This window comes from Hyla sarda (genome assembly GCF_029499605.1).
Source record: "Hyla sarda isolate aHylSar1 chromosome 2 unlocalized genomic scaffold, aHylSar1.hap1 SUPER_2_unloc_1, whole genome shotgun sequence".
Taxonomy (NCBI): domain Eukaryota; kingdom Metazoa; phylum Chordata; class Amphibia; order Anura; family Hylidae; genus Hyla; species Hyla sarda.
This window is the reverse complement of record NW_026607596.1, coordinates 230,886-245,421: the sequence shown is the minus strand read 5'-3', so window position 1 is coordinate 245,421 and position 14,536 is coordinate 230,886. Positions and strand designations below refer to the sequence as shown.

The window sequence follows — 14,536 nt, the reverse complement described above, 5'->3', positions numbered from 1 at the left end:
GATTGGCGCAGTGGTTCTAATTAGTGTGTTCACCTGTGCACTCCTTATTTATACCTCACTTCCCCTGCACTCCCTCGCCGGATCTTGTTGCCATTGTGCCAGTGAAAGCGTTTCCTTGTGTGTTCCTAGCCTGTGTTCCAGACCTCCTGCCGTTGCCCCTGACTACGATCCTTGCTGCCTGCCCCGACCTTCTGCTACGTCCGACCTTGCTTCTGTCTACTCCCATGTACCGCGCCTATCTTCAGCAGTCAGAGAGGTTGAGCCGTTGCTAGTGGATACGACCTGGTCACTACCGCCGCAGCAAGACCATCCCGCTTTGCGGCGGGCTCTGGTGAAAACCAGTAGTGACTTAGAACCGATCCACTAGCACGGTCCACGCCAATCCCTCTCTGGCACAGAGGATCCACTACCTGCCAGCCGGCATCGTGACAGCGTGCCCGCCCCGGGCAAGGGTGGTTGAGCTCCTCCTTCAGATGGAGTTCAGGGCGAGTGACATCTTTGCCCTGATTCACCCCTATGGTTCTTCTGAGTTCGACATCAGCTTTGTTCGGCCAGAGGGTCTTGAACTTTTCTGGTCGAATTACGACATGGTGAAGAACGAGCCCGGCTGGCGGGATTTCGCTGTAAAAGCGATATCCCGGCAGAACCAAACCAAGAGAGTGACCGTTTTGACCCGTAACGAGTCGCTCTCTTGCTACGACATCATGACCTGGCTCGGTCGTTATGGGGATGTGACGGACATGCCCAAGAAAAATCTTGATGAGCACGGGATCTGGTCTGGGGCCTGGACGTTTTCCGTCAAACTTAGGCGTTCAGGGAGCACAGTTGCCCACATCCCATCGGCAGCCTTACTCGGACGTGACAGAATCCAAGTCTTCTACCAGGGGCAGCCTAAAGTCTGCCACAGGTGTGGTAGTCCTACCCATTTTAGCGCAGCCTGCACTGTGCAAGTTTGCGCTTTTTGTGGTGGGGCTGGTCATTTGGCTGCATCCTGTGGGCAGATCCGGTGTCATCTGTGTGTTGTCCTAGGACACCCTTTCAAGCGTTGCCCCAGCGCCTTTTCCCGTTTGGTGGCCGCTCCAGCTGGGGAGAGCTTTAGGGTTGCCCCGGCTGGGGAGGGTACGGGCATGGGTGAAGGAGCAAAAGGGTTAATGAAGAGCAAGAAGGGGCCTGCCAAACTAAGGCGAGAGGAAAACCGCAGAAGGAGCAGGGAGCTGGAGAGTTCTCAGGTGGCGGGGGTAGCTCCTGGCCCTGCTCCTGTCACTAGCCCAGATGTTGCTGAGACCCTGGGGGATGGTGTGTTGGATGAGGAGATTAGGAGGATTCGCGAAGAGGAAGGCAAAGAGGCTGATCTTTTCTGATTCCTCCCACTATAAAAGTGTGGATGAGGAGGGGAGGGAAAGGCCGAAAAAAGACAAGGGCAAAAAAGTTGTAAAGGGGAAGTCTCAGTCCTCTATTTCAGGTGCTAAAGGCCAGGTCCTAAAAGGAAGCTTACCTGCCCCCCTTCTGATTGACCTATCGAACAGGTACCTTGTCCTTGATACCATCTCCTCCCCCTCATTGGAGGGGGGTGGCGAGGATGGGGTGCCTGAGGGATTGGAGCCTCCAGGGGGAACTGGGTCCTGTCCTGTTGAGGCATCTTCCTCGGAGGGCAGGGCTAACTCAGGGCCAGATGGAGATGGGAGCCAGATGGATCAGTCTGAGTCAAAAAAGAGATCTAAAGAAAGTAAGAATGCTCCTTCTTCTTCAGGGGATGAGGCGGTGAAGAAGAAGGGCAAGAAAAAATAATGGGTAAGGCCGTCTAACTCAATTACCCAGGATGGCAGCACTCACCCCATTGACGCTGGCATCTATTAATTGTGCCAGTATAAAGTCTGATACGGCTAGATTCGCAGCCTTTGATTTTCTCGGCCGTGTTGAAGCCGACATTTTCTTTTTACAGGAGACCAGGTTGTCAGATCTAGCCTCTCTGGTGAAAGCCAGAAGAGAGTGGAGGCGCGGCCCCTCCCACTGGTCTCTTGTGGCTGAGCCGTATAGTGGGGTGGCGGTCCTTTTTACCGCTCCGGTCGAATGCAGACGGGTCATTGAGTTAGAAATGGGGAGGTGCCTGATCTTAGATGTCTTCATGAAGGGACAAGAGCTCTGGCTCATTAACATCTACACCCCACAAACAAAGTGGGGCCGTAAGGATCTCTTTATGAGGATTAAGCCCTTTCTTTTTACTAGCCGGCAAGTGATCTTTGGAGGGGACTTCAATAATGTCACGAGGTCCCAAGATAGGAGAGGTTCCAATGATCGGCTGGCTTATGACTGTGTGGCCCTTAGTAATATAGTCAGGGAAGCTCGCCTAGAGGATGCCCACATCCAGAGCCCCTCAGGCCACACGGGTTTCACCTTTCATCGAGGTAGCAGCAGGTCTAGGATAGACAGGTTTTATTTAAAGGAGGAAGCCGTCTCTTCCGCAGTGTCCGTGGTTGAGGTGGAGTTCTCCGACCACTGTATGATTTTGTTTTCCCTGAATGTTTCAGAGACCCCCCGGATGGGAAAAGGTTATTGGAAGCTGAATTTGTCCCTCCTGGAGGAAACAGAGATAAGACAGTCCTTTGAGGATTTTCTTCAAAGTCAGGTACCTTTACTGGACTTTTGTAGTAGTAAGTCTGAGTGGTGGGAGATATTCAAGAAGCAGGTTGCGGGGTTCTTCCGCCAGCTCTCGAGCCTCAGGTCCCTAAACAGGTATCGCCTGTATCAGGGACTGAGGAGGAAACTCGAGCTTCTCGTCTCGACTGGAGGTAGCCGAGAGGATATCTCCAGAGTGAAGTCCTTGCTGATGAGGTGTCAGTACGATAGGCAAGCATCTTTGGTTTTTGAGAGGGATTACGGGAAGTACCGCTCGCCCGACCCTTACAGGAACTGCAAGATGTCAGTGAGTAGTAAAGTAGTCTCAGGACTGATTGATAGTACGGGATCTCTGAATTGGTCCAGATCAGGGATCCTGGAGGTCGTCAGATCCTTCTACTCGCACCTACAGACAGGAAGCTTCTGGCCAAGATACTGTTTAATCGGCTGGTGAAGTTTGCACCCCGGCTCAATTCGGGGGCTCAGCACTGCTCTGTTCCAGGCCGAAGCACCTTAAGTGCTGTCCTCAGTGTCAGGGAGGCAGTGGAGCGGAGTAGTGCGGGTCTCTGGAAGGGGTACTTACTTTTCCTTGGATCAGGCCAAAGCATTTGATCGAGTGAACCATGACTACCTCTGGTCCGTCCTCCTGAGATATGGCTTACCGTGTACTTTTGTTAATTGGCTTAAGATCTTGTATGCAGGGGCAGAGAGTTTCCCGCTGGTGAACGGGTGGTCTGGCCGCTCTTTGAGGTGGGGTCTGGAGTCCGTCAGGGTTGTCCTTTGAGCCCGCTCTTATATGTATTTGCGATCGATCCCTTCCTTAGGAGGGTGAGTTGCGGACCATTGGCGGGAGTCAGGATGATTCTGGCGGAGCCGGGTGTCGCCCAGAGAGTGGTGGCGTACGCTGATGATGTCACCATTTTCCTCTCCTCGAGAGAGGAGGCCGATGTGGTGATGTCGGAAGTGGACCGCTACTCGGAGGCATCCGGGTCTAAGATCAACCAGGATAAGTGTGAGAGTCTCTGGCTGGGAGGGGGAGACCCCACGTTTGATCTCCCGGACACCCTTCCAGGGCCCCAAGACTCAGCAAAAGTTTTGGGCATCACATTCGGCCAGGATGATTATCCCACCAAAAACTGGGATGGTAAGCTCCAGGATGCCACTCAGAGGGTGGACCAGTGGAAGGGTTGGTCTATGACCCTCAGGGAAAGGGTACACCTGATCAAATCGTACCTGCTCCCCTTGTTTATCTATCTGGGCAGCGTATGTATTTTACCAGAGGCTTACTACACTAGGGTCTACAGCCTGTTTTTCCAACTGTTATGGGGGAACAGGTTGAACCTAGTCAAGAGGGAGGTAACGTACCGCACGAGGAGACTAGGGGGTTTATCTATGGTAAACCCTGTGGTGTTCTTAACGAACACCTTCTTGAAAGCCAACATTGCAAACCTCTGGTCAGAGAGGGCTCCTCCGTGGGTACTCTCCTGCAGGGAATGGTTTCGGCCTTTCTTCCAGGAATGGGAGACAGGAGGGCAAGTGAAGGACCTCCGTACACCACATGGATATCTTCCGGCTTACGCTACCCCCACTCTGAAGGCGATACGTCGGTGGGGTCTGGGAGTGTGGGAGATCAGGACCCAGTCAAGGCAGTTCCTTGACAAACGGGTTCTGTTGACCCACTTCCAGAAGCCTCTGGCGCTCAGGGACTGCCCAGGTCGGGATCTGACGGTGGGATTGCATCTTTTAAATATGAAAAGGATCCCCCAGAAGTTTTGGGACTTGGCCTGGCGCTGCTTTCAGGGGAAGCTATATGTGAGGGACAACCTGAAGTACAGGAACTCTGATGACCGGGGATGTCCCCGAGAAGAGTACGGGGACACGCTGGAAAGCATGGACCACTTCCTGCTTCATTGTCCCTTTAATATAGGGGTTTACAACAGGGTGGGTGCTTCCATCGGCTGGAGTCAACTTGCCGGCCTTTCCTATCCGGAGTGGGCTTATGGGGCATTCAGGAACCTGGGTGGCCGTGATCGGGGCACTTTATTCTTAGTTAGCTTAGTGGTTAGGTACTACACGTGGAATGCACGGTGCTTAGTATCGACCCAACAGAAAGTCCTCTCCGAGGTGGAGGTATGTAGGAACATCACTGGTGACCTCGGGAAGATCAGGTCTTTGGAGTATGGCAGTCTTGGTACCAGTAGGGCTTCTCTCCTGTGGAGAGGGTTTTCTTTTGATGTACCTTAATTTTGGTTAGGGACAGTATATAGATGTTAGGGTGAGTATAGGGTCAGTTTTATGAAGGGATAGCGATAGGGTTAGAAGTAAGGTTCATAGGGTAAGCATTTTGAAACTTAGTTTTATCAGGATTGCCATCCTTCTTCCTGGTGGTGGGCTATGCATGTCACTCTAGCTTTTTGTTTTGTTTTCTGTAATTTGAATGTAAAGGGCTTGCAGGCAACCAATCTTGTGCCTGGTGGGGGTTTGAAGTACTGTATTACTTTGTTTTTCATATTATTTCTGTGGTTGTAGTGAATTAGTACATTGTTGAGTTAGTTAATAATAGTGGGGGGGGGGATTAATTTTAAGTTGGGTGGGGGTTGTTGGGGGGAGGGGGTGATGCTTTGGGTCTGACTTGGGTCAGTTTATGGACAATGACTGTTTCAGTAAAAAAAAAATAAAAAAACACTGTGATACACGAACTCTGACCATGTCCAGTGGGAGTGGTGTGGGTGATGGGAGAGTTCATAGTGTAGGTTATTTTTCTTTAGGTTTTATTCTTGTTTACATGTATTTCATAAGTATAAATAGTTTTATGTATTTTTGTATAGTGTTATACCTCATTGTTGGGTAAAGGCAGTCGGACCAGCTTTTAGTTGATATTATTGTGTTTATTTTTTCCCCCTTATGGTAATGTATCCATGCATGTGTGTGTTACTATAGTTTAAAGAGAAGGGAAAGGAGAAAGGGGAAAAAATAAATAAATAAATGAAATTTCCAAGTTGGAATTATTTTTAGTTATGGCAATAAGCCCTCTTTTTATTATAATTTTTTTTATTTTTTTTTACTTTATTTTATTTTTTTCGTTGTTATGATCTAATATGTATTGTGAGTATTGGTTGTTGTCTGTGTGTAAAATTAATGGTATTTCCAAGATGGAATTATTTTATTTATTTCCTTATTATTTTTATGGCAGTTAGCCCTATTTATTTTTGTTTAATGCATTTTGTGTATGGTATGTGGGGATAAGTTTCCTATTCGGATGTTTTCAGTTAAAACTTAATTAAGGAAAGCTATATTTATGTTTTGTTGGTAATTAATGTGTGTGTGTATGTGTGTTTGGAAGGATAATAGGTAAGAATTAGTAGTATCAGGCATTATTTGGTAGTTGAGTTAAGCTGGGCTGGTTGGTTAGGTAGGTCCTTTTATTCTGTAACAAAGAGTTTATATTTGTTACTTTTTCATCCTTATGTTTCAGCTGATTAAGCATTGTATTTGTGTTTTGTAAAAGTTTTATATTTTTCTAATAAAAAGAGTTCCAGCTGTAGCAAAACTCCCAGCATGCCAGGACAGTCAATGGCTATGCCGATGTGCTGGCCCCTGTATTCTCTGTGCAGTGATGACAACAGGGTGCCGCAACCGAGATCACGGGGGTCCTTTGGAGAGGGGATAAGATGTCTTGGTGCGTAGTACCCCTTTAAGAGGGAAAAACATGATATATATTTAACCCCAAACCAAATGTACCTTATTTTTATTTTCTACCTAATGTACATAAAGACCGAAAAAAAAAACACCTGGTCGTCCGATAGTTGCCAGATGTTTATCTGAATATATAGACCATCAGTTACAGAAATGTGCGGTGTCTTTACCAGCATACCTCAGAGATAAATGGGCGTTTATTAACCCTATTGAAAGATATCATACGGGAAGAGGACTATATGTGGGCAACGCTAGATATTGCTTCATTATATAGTAACATCCCACATGACAGAGGAGTGGAAGCTGTGTGATCTTTTTTAGTGGAAGATCCCTTGATGCCCATACATCAGAGGAACTTCATTTTGGAGGCCATTAAAGGAGTAGTGCAGTGTTGAAAAACATCCCCTATCCCAAGGATAGGGGATACATTTCAGATTGTGGGGTGTCCGACTGCTGGGGGGCCCCGTGATCTCCTGTACGGGGCCCTGGCTCGCTGGCCAGATAGCGCGTGTTGACTAGTGTTGAGCAGCATAGGCCATATTCGAATTCGCGATATTTCGCGTATATATGGACAAATATTCGTCATATATTCGCTAAATTCGCATATTCGTAATATTCGCGTAATATTTTTGCATATGCGAAAATTTGCATAAATGAAAATGTGCATAAGCAAATTTTCCCATATGCGAAAATTCATACGCCAGTCTCACACAGTAGTATTAGAGCCTTCTTTACACCACACAAGCTGGAAGCAGAGAGGGATGATCACTGTGATGTGTATTGTGAAAAAAAAAAAAACAATATTCGTAATTTCGAATATATAGTGCTATATTGGCGAATATTCGCGAATTCGCGCATTGCGAATATTTGCGAGCAACACTAGTGTTGACCACCAGACGAAGGGGCAGCCGACACGCCCCCTCAAAAAAAGCGCTATGGCAGAGCCAGAGATATCCAAAGGCAGCGCTGCATCAGTCCCCCCAAAAAATGTGAGTTCCTGGATTTAAATATCTATATTCAGGATGGCTGTTCGCATACTGCCAACTATTTTAAGGAGGTGGATGCAAACAGATACCTCGACTTTAACAGTTGCCATCTTAAATAATGGAAGAAGAACATTCCATTAGGTCAAATGAAAAGAATCCGAAGGAATTGTTCTTCCACACAAAAATACCTACAACAACTAGAGAACCTGGAGGATCGTTTTAAACAAAAAGGGTATCCCAAACCCCTTATACAAGGAGCACGCCAGAGAGTGGACGAATTAGAACAAAGTGCTTGCTTGAAAAATAATAAACAGGGTAATGCAGAGGGGGGTTATAATGATGAATTTGATTCTGTTTTTCTAACTAGGTATTACACTTCACACACCAATATTTTTTTATTATTTTTTTTATTTTTTTTTGTATAGGTAATATCACCAGCTCATATTATTGTGTCATGATTACTGGCACCATATGTAGTCCCCCAGTTATTCTTCTTTAGATGTTTTCCGTGTCCTGTGCAGTATCTCTCCCAGAAGTCCACTTGATGGCCCCCGTGGTGGTCTACACCCCGAAGTCATCAATTTTTACTCTAAGAGAGAGTGTGCAGCTGTTTCTGGAGACGGTCAACAATAACCTCTGCATGGTGGAATAATAGGTCACGATGTTTATCAGGATCAGTAGAAGCATCACCCACTCGATGATTATGATGGGGATTTCACGGATCTCGTCCCAGTCTTCATCATTATGGAATAATTCCTTTAATGTTTCATATCCAAAATAGAAAACTACACAGACAAAAGTCAGGCCACAGCAGGTGCATCTACTATGGTGGATGACTTTTTTTGCTCCTGGTAATTTATACATCTGGATGGACTGCCCAAGGTAGTATAAGGCTTCACATGTAATGGAAATTATCGTGCTGACAAAGTGTATCCTGGGATATTCTTCGGGGGACAATACATGCATAACAGCTGTGGAAAAACAGGAGGCCCACACAATGGCCAGCAGGATCCTCTGGATCAGGACCTGATGACCCCTGAACTCTTCAGTATGCATAACCATATACTTATAAATAAGAAAGGTTAGTACCAAAGTGCCAATGGACGTCCCTATGAATCCAATTCTGAATAATATGCTTTCGGGAAAGACATTTCCCACGTCACTGTGAAGGAAAAGAAACCAATGTTATTATGGATATTTCCTCACTCCCAACCCATGAAATAAGAATCATTTGCTTGTTTATCTTACCTGATGCTCATCAGTGGCGAGGCTGCATGGCCGAGGACGACCGTCATGATGTAGCTGGTGGCAAGCCAGGCCGCACACCAAAACGCCAACAGGAGGGGGACGAACCCCAGTCCTTTTAGCTCCATTTCAGACAAGTAGAAAAAGAAGACGCTAATCTCACTATTCTCACTAATCGCACAGGAACAGACTGAAGGCTCGGGCGGCTGTCAGTGGGATGTCAGGCCTCCAGCTGTCTATGACATCACATGTGACATGTCAGAATGACTGCTTGTTTCTTTGAGCTGCCATGATTTAGTATCTGCTATAGACAGAACCTGATGTTTTTACTATGGACCTTACAGACCTCAGAACCCAAGTAATTAGTGCAGGGGCTCCATTTTGATCATCTCATATTTCACATTATTTGAGTTCCAGGGCTCAGATACATTTGCACCCTCTATAGCAGTGGTCTTCAAGCTGTGAACCCCCAACCGCTGCAGAACCACAACTCCCAGCATGCCCAGACAGCAACTTTGCATAAGGAAATAGTCTAATTAAACTTTTCTTATATATAGAATCCCTGAAATCTCCAATCTCTCCTTTTATTGCTTTATGATCTGTGTTACTTATTTGTAAAAAACAATGTTTGTGATTGTCTTCCCCCCACACACTTATGGGCTATCTCTTCAAACGACTTTATTTGACCTAAAGCGTATAATTGATTTACATAAATAAGCCCCTTTTCATCCAAAAGAGTGAATCTTTAATTTTAAGGAACTCTTTAAGTGCTTTATTCGACCATAATGAAGTAAAGTCAAAACTCCATGTGATTTAAAAAATAAATTTAAGTTCCCCCCATACTTAATTATCTAGATATGCATGGGTGTAGTGAGTATCCCAGCTTCCAAAATCTCAAAAATATCCTTCATTTTTCAGAGGCTTTTTCAAAAATGAAAGAAGCGATCTGATTGGTTGCTATGGGCAACTCAGAAACTTTTCCTCTGGGCAGGTTTTGATAAATCTCCCTCTATGGGGGAGATTCATTAAGACCAGTGTAGAGGAAGAGTTGTGCAGTTGCCCATAGCAACCAGATTGCTTCTTTCATTTTTCACAATGCCTTTGCAAAATGAAAGAAGCGATCTGATTGGTTGCTATGGGCAACTCAGCATATTTTCCTGGAAAAGTTTCTGAGTTGCCCATAGCAACCAATCAGATTACTTCCTTCATTTTTCAGAGACTTTTTCAAAAATGAAAGAAGCGATCTGATTGGTTGCTATGGGCAACTCAGCAGCTTTCCCCATAGACCACAATGGGCCTACTGGTTTCAATGGGCAAAAAATCAGAGTTAATGCACTAGACACAGTTCTCTATACCATTAACCCCTTCCCGACCTATGACATACCTGTACGTCATGGGTGGCAAGGTGTTCCCGACCCATGACATACAGGTACGTCATGAACATTTTTGCCGCTACTCGCGGCATCCCACAGCGCCCGGTAAGATGGTGGCTATCACTGATAGCCAGCCATCTTACCATGCGACCACGGGGGGTTTCATCCCCCCCCCAGCGATCGCTGCTATCAGCTGGTCAACTCTGACTAGCTAATAGCAGCGTTTCGCTATCAGAATATTTAGCAGCGCGGTGTGTAAGTCCCGATCACGGGGATCGGGACACACACCGCTCTGCTAAGTGTCCCTTACCCATCCCCCGGCATCACTTACCCGACCATGCGGTGTCCCGAGTGGTCCCGTTGCGAGCGACGTCCTCCAGGCGGTCCCGGCGGCGCTGCGTCCCGGAGGTGAGTTTCCGGCAGCAGTGCGGCATCTTCATTGGCAGCAGTGAGATCGCCGTAAAGCGATCTCACTGCTGCCTCTGGGAGTTTCAAAACGGCAACTCCCAGCATGCCCAGACAGCCTTTGGCTTTCTGGGCATGCTGGGAGTTGTAGTTTTGTAACATCTGGAGGTCCACAGTTTGGAGACCACTGTATAATGGTCTCCAATCTGTGCTGTTCCAGATGTTGCAAAACTACAACTCCCAGCATGCTCAGTCTGTTCAGGCATGCTGGGAGTTGTAGTTCTCTAACATCTGGAAGAGCATAGATTGGAGACCATTATACAGTGGTCTCCAAACTGTGGACCTCCAGATATTGCAAAACTACAACTCCCAGCATGCCCAGACTGCCCAAGCATGCTGGAAGTTGTAGTTCGGCAACATCTGATCCTTCAGATATTGCCGAACTACAACTTCCAGCATGCTTGGGCAGTCTGGGCATGCTGGGAGTTGTAGTTTTGCAACAACTGGAGGCACACTAGTTGGGAAACATTGTCCGTTTGCTACCTCAGTGCCTCCAGCTGTTTCAATTGTTGCAAAACTATAACTCCCAGCATGCACTGACAGACCATGCATGCTGGGAGTTGTAGTTTTTCAACAGCTGGAGGCACACTGGTTTGGAAACGCTAAGTTTGGTTGCAAAACACTTGAAAGTTTATTACTTAACTTAGTGTTTCCAAACCAGTGTGCCTCCAGCTGTTGCAAAACTACAACTCCCAGCATGCACGGACAGCCAAAGGGCATGCTCGGAGTTTGCAACAGCTGGATGTTTGCCCCCTCCCCCCAATGTGAATGTACAGGGTACACTCACATGGGCGGAGGTTTACAGTGAGTGCTGCAAGTTTGAGATGGCGCAAAATTTGCGCTGCAGCTCAAACTCCCAGCGGCAAACTTGCTGTGAACCTCTGCCCATGTGACTGTACCCTAAAAACACTACACTACACTAACACTAACCTAAAATAAAAAGTAAAAAACACTACATATACACATTATCCCTACACAGCCCCCCTCCCCCAAAAAAATGAAAAACGTCTGGTACGCTACTGTTTCCAAAACGGAGCCTCCAGCTGTTGCAAAATAATAACTCCCAGTATTGCCGGACAGCCATTGACTGTCCAGGCATGCTGGGAGTTTTGCAACAGCTGGAGGCACCCTGTTTGGGAATCATTGGCATAGAATACCCCTATGTCCACCCCTATGCAAATCCCTAATTCAGGCCTCAAATGCGCATGGCGCTCTCTCACTTTGGAGCCCTGTTGTATTTCAGGGCAACAGTTTTGGGACACATATGGGGTATTGCCGTACTCGGGAGAAATTGCCTTACAAATGTTGGGGGGCTTTTTCTTCTTTAACCCCTTATGAAAAGGTGAAGTTGGGGTCTACACCAGCATGTTAGTGTAAAAAAATAATTTTTTTACTCTGACATGCTGGTGTTGCCCTATACTTTTCATTTTCACAAGAGGTAAAAGGGGAAAAAAGATCCTCTAAATTTGTAATGCAATTTCTCCCGAGTATGGAGATACCCCATATGTGGGCGCAAAGTGCTCTGGGGGCGCACAACAAGGCTCAGAAGGGAGAGTGCACCATGTACATTTGAGGCGATTTGCACAGGGGTGGCTGATTGTTACAGCAGTTCTCGGAATCAGAATGATAAGTAAAAGCATTCCAGAGTTATTAATGTTTAAAGTGACAGTGGTCAGATTTTCAAAAAATGCCCAGGACCTGAAGGTGAAAATGGGCTGGGTCATGAAGGGGTTAAAGGGGTACTCCGGTGAAAACCTTTTTTTTCTTTTAAATCAACTGGCTCCGGAAAGTTAAACAGATTTGTAAATTACTTCTATTAAAAAATCGTAATCTTTCCTGTACTTATTAGCTGCTGAATACTACAGAGGAAATTATTTTCTTTTTGGAATGCTCTCTGATGACATCACGAGCACAGTGCTCTCTGCTGACGTTATTATAATAATAATAATAATAATAATGTCTTTATTTATTGTTGTCCTTAGTGGGATTTGAACCCTCTCCAGCTCCACTATATCTTTCTTGTACACTGGTGCTCAGTACTGTACACAGTACTCTATGTGAGGACTGACTAGTGATTTGTACAGCGGTAGCATTATTTCCTTGTCGTCGGCATCTATGCCCCTATTGATGTACCCCATGATTTTATTAGCCTTGGCAGCAGCTGCCCGACACTGGTCACTACAGCTAAGTTTACTGTTACCTAAGGCTCCTAAGTCCTTTTCCATGTCAGTCGTCCTAAGTGTTCTTCCATTTAATACATAATCCCAGCTCGGATTTTTGCATTACCTTACATTTATCAGTGTTGAACCTCATCTGCCACTTCCCAGCCCAAACCTCCAACCTATCCAGATCCATTTGTAACAGTGCACTGTCCTCTATAGTGTTTACCACTTTACAGAGTTTGGTGTCATCTGCAAAGATTGCTACTTTACTATTCAACCCCTCTGCAAGGTCATTCATGAATATATTAAATAGGACAGGACCCAAGACGGACCCCTGTGGTACCCCACTAGTAACAGTCACCCAATCAGAATAAGTACCATTAATAAACACCCTCTGTTTCCTATCATTGAGCCAGTTACTTACCCACTTGCGCACATTCTCACCCAGCCCAAACCTTCTCATTTTATGCACCAACCTTTTATGTGGAACCGTATCAAATGCTTTGGAAAAATCCAGATATACGACATCCAGCGATTGCCCCTGGTCCAGTCTTGTGCTCACCTCCTCATAAAAGCTGATCAGGTTAGTTTGACAGGATCAATCCCTCATAAATCCATGCTGATACAGGGTCATACATTTATTTTTATCAAGATATTCCAAAATAGCATCTCTTAGGAAACCCTCAAACAATTTACCGAGGTTAAACTAACAGGTCTATAATTCCCGGGGTCACCTTTTGACCCCTTCTTAAATATTGGCACCACATTTGCCATGCGCCAGTCCTGGGGAACAGTCCCTGTCACTATAGAGTCCCTGAATATTAAAAATTGGGGTCTGTCTATTACATTACTTTTTTTTTATATTTTTTTTATTTTAATATTAAACAATTACAAAAATACATTGTACAAATCCGATAAAACAACATCACCAATCGGAAGAAAAGCAAAAGCCATAGAAGCCAAATCCATACTTGTTTACATCCAAGAGTATGTCTAATCAATTTTGCCCATCTTACCAATAGCTCCCAGCAGTATAAACTCTATCGTACGAGGTACCTTCACAGGGATTTTACTTTCTACCTCTTTTATTACAGATTCCCAGAAAACAGATATCTTCTCACACGACCAAAAACTATGTAAATAGTCCGCCTCTTCCAAACCACATTTAACACACTGTGAAGTGATTCTCACCCCTATCCTATGTAAATGAAGCGCGGAATAGTGGGTCTTGTGTAATATCTTAAATTGTGTAATTTTATGTTCCATATTACGAGAAACCTTGCTTATATTTTGGGCCATAATGTCCCAATCTTCCTCAGACACAGTACCCACTATTCCGGACCATTTGTCTTTAATTCTGTCGATCCCCCTTACTCCAATAATCTTATTTAATTTCTTATACAAAATTGATATTCCTTTTTTTTTTTAAAGTGCTCTATTTGAGTTAGTGCTTCTATGAAATTGTGTTTCTGTGCTACATATATCTCCTTATCTATCGTGTTATGGACTGCATGACTAACTTGCCAATAGTACAGCCAATCGTTATCACTAATATCATACCCCCTTTTTATGTGCTCAAATGAAAAGAGTTGTCCTTTATCAAATAATTGTTCCAGTCGTTTTATACCCTTACTATCCCAAAAAGTTGACTCACACTTCACCAATTCTTTAAATTTATTGTTACCCCATAGGGGTGTGAACCCAAAACTATTTCCTACATGTAATTCTCCCTTTAATCTTTCCCATACTTTCCTATATTTATACAATAACATCGTGTTATTTGACCCACTCTCCTCATAATCATCTCATTCCAACACCTCATATATGTTCACTTTCTCCTTATCTACTACAATCTTCTCCAGATATCTAAAATTTCTCCAATTCACGATTCGTACCAACTGCGCGGCCATGTAATAAACAAAGAAATTGGGCATATCCAATCCCCCCCTATCTCCAGGGGCCATAAAACATCTGTACTTCAGACGAACCCTTT

General features: G+C 45.2%; 2 protein-coding genes across 2 annotated transcripts in view; both read right to left on the bottom strand.

Annotated features, from left to right (window-relative positions):
• The window catches only part of LOC130298320 (uncharacterized), a 57,641-nt gene that overhangs the window by 22,887 nt on the left and 20,218 nt on the right, over positions 1 to 14,536 (bottom strand). The window lies entirely within an intron of this gene.
• LOC130298321 (uncharacterized) lies at positions 7,789 to 9,038 on the bottom strand. The gene is made up of 2 exons (XM_056551252.1): positions 8,547 to 9,038; positions 7,789 to 8,460 (listed from the first exon to the last, which is right to left on the bottom strand). The coding sequence occupies exons 1-2, from the start codon at positions 8,669 to 8,671 to the stop codon at positions 7,860 to 7,862; spliced, it is 726 nt and encodes a 241-aa protein (XP_056407227.1). The 5' UTR covers positions 8,672 to 9,038; the 3' UTR covers positions 7,789 to 7,859.

What these genes read in the sequence shown, in the direction of transcription:
- LOC130298321 (XM_056551252.1), bottom strand. Translation starts at nt 8,671, where the DNA reads ATGGAGCTAAAAGGACTGGGGTTCGTCCCCCTCCTGTTGGCGTTTTGG. An exon ending in TCGCCACTGATGAGCATCAG is followed by an intron (nt 8,461 to 8,546) that starts GTAAGATAAACA and finishes TTTCCTTCACAG; the next exon opens with TGACGTGGGAAATGTCTTTC.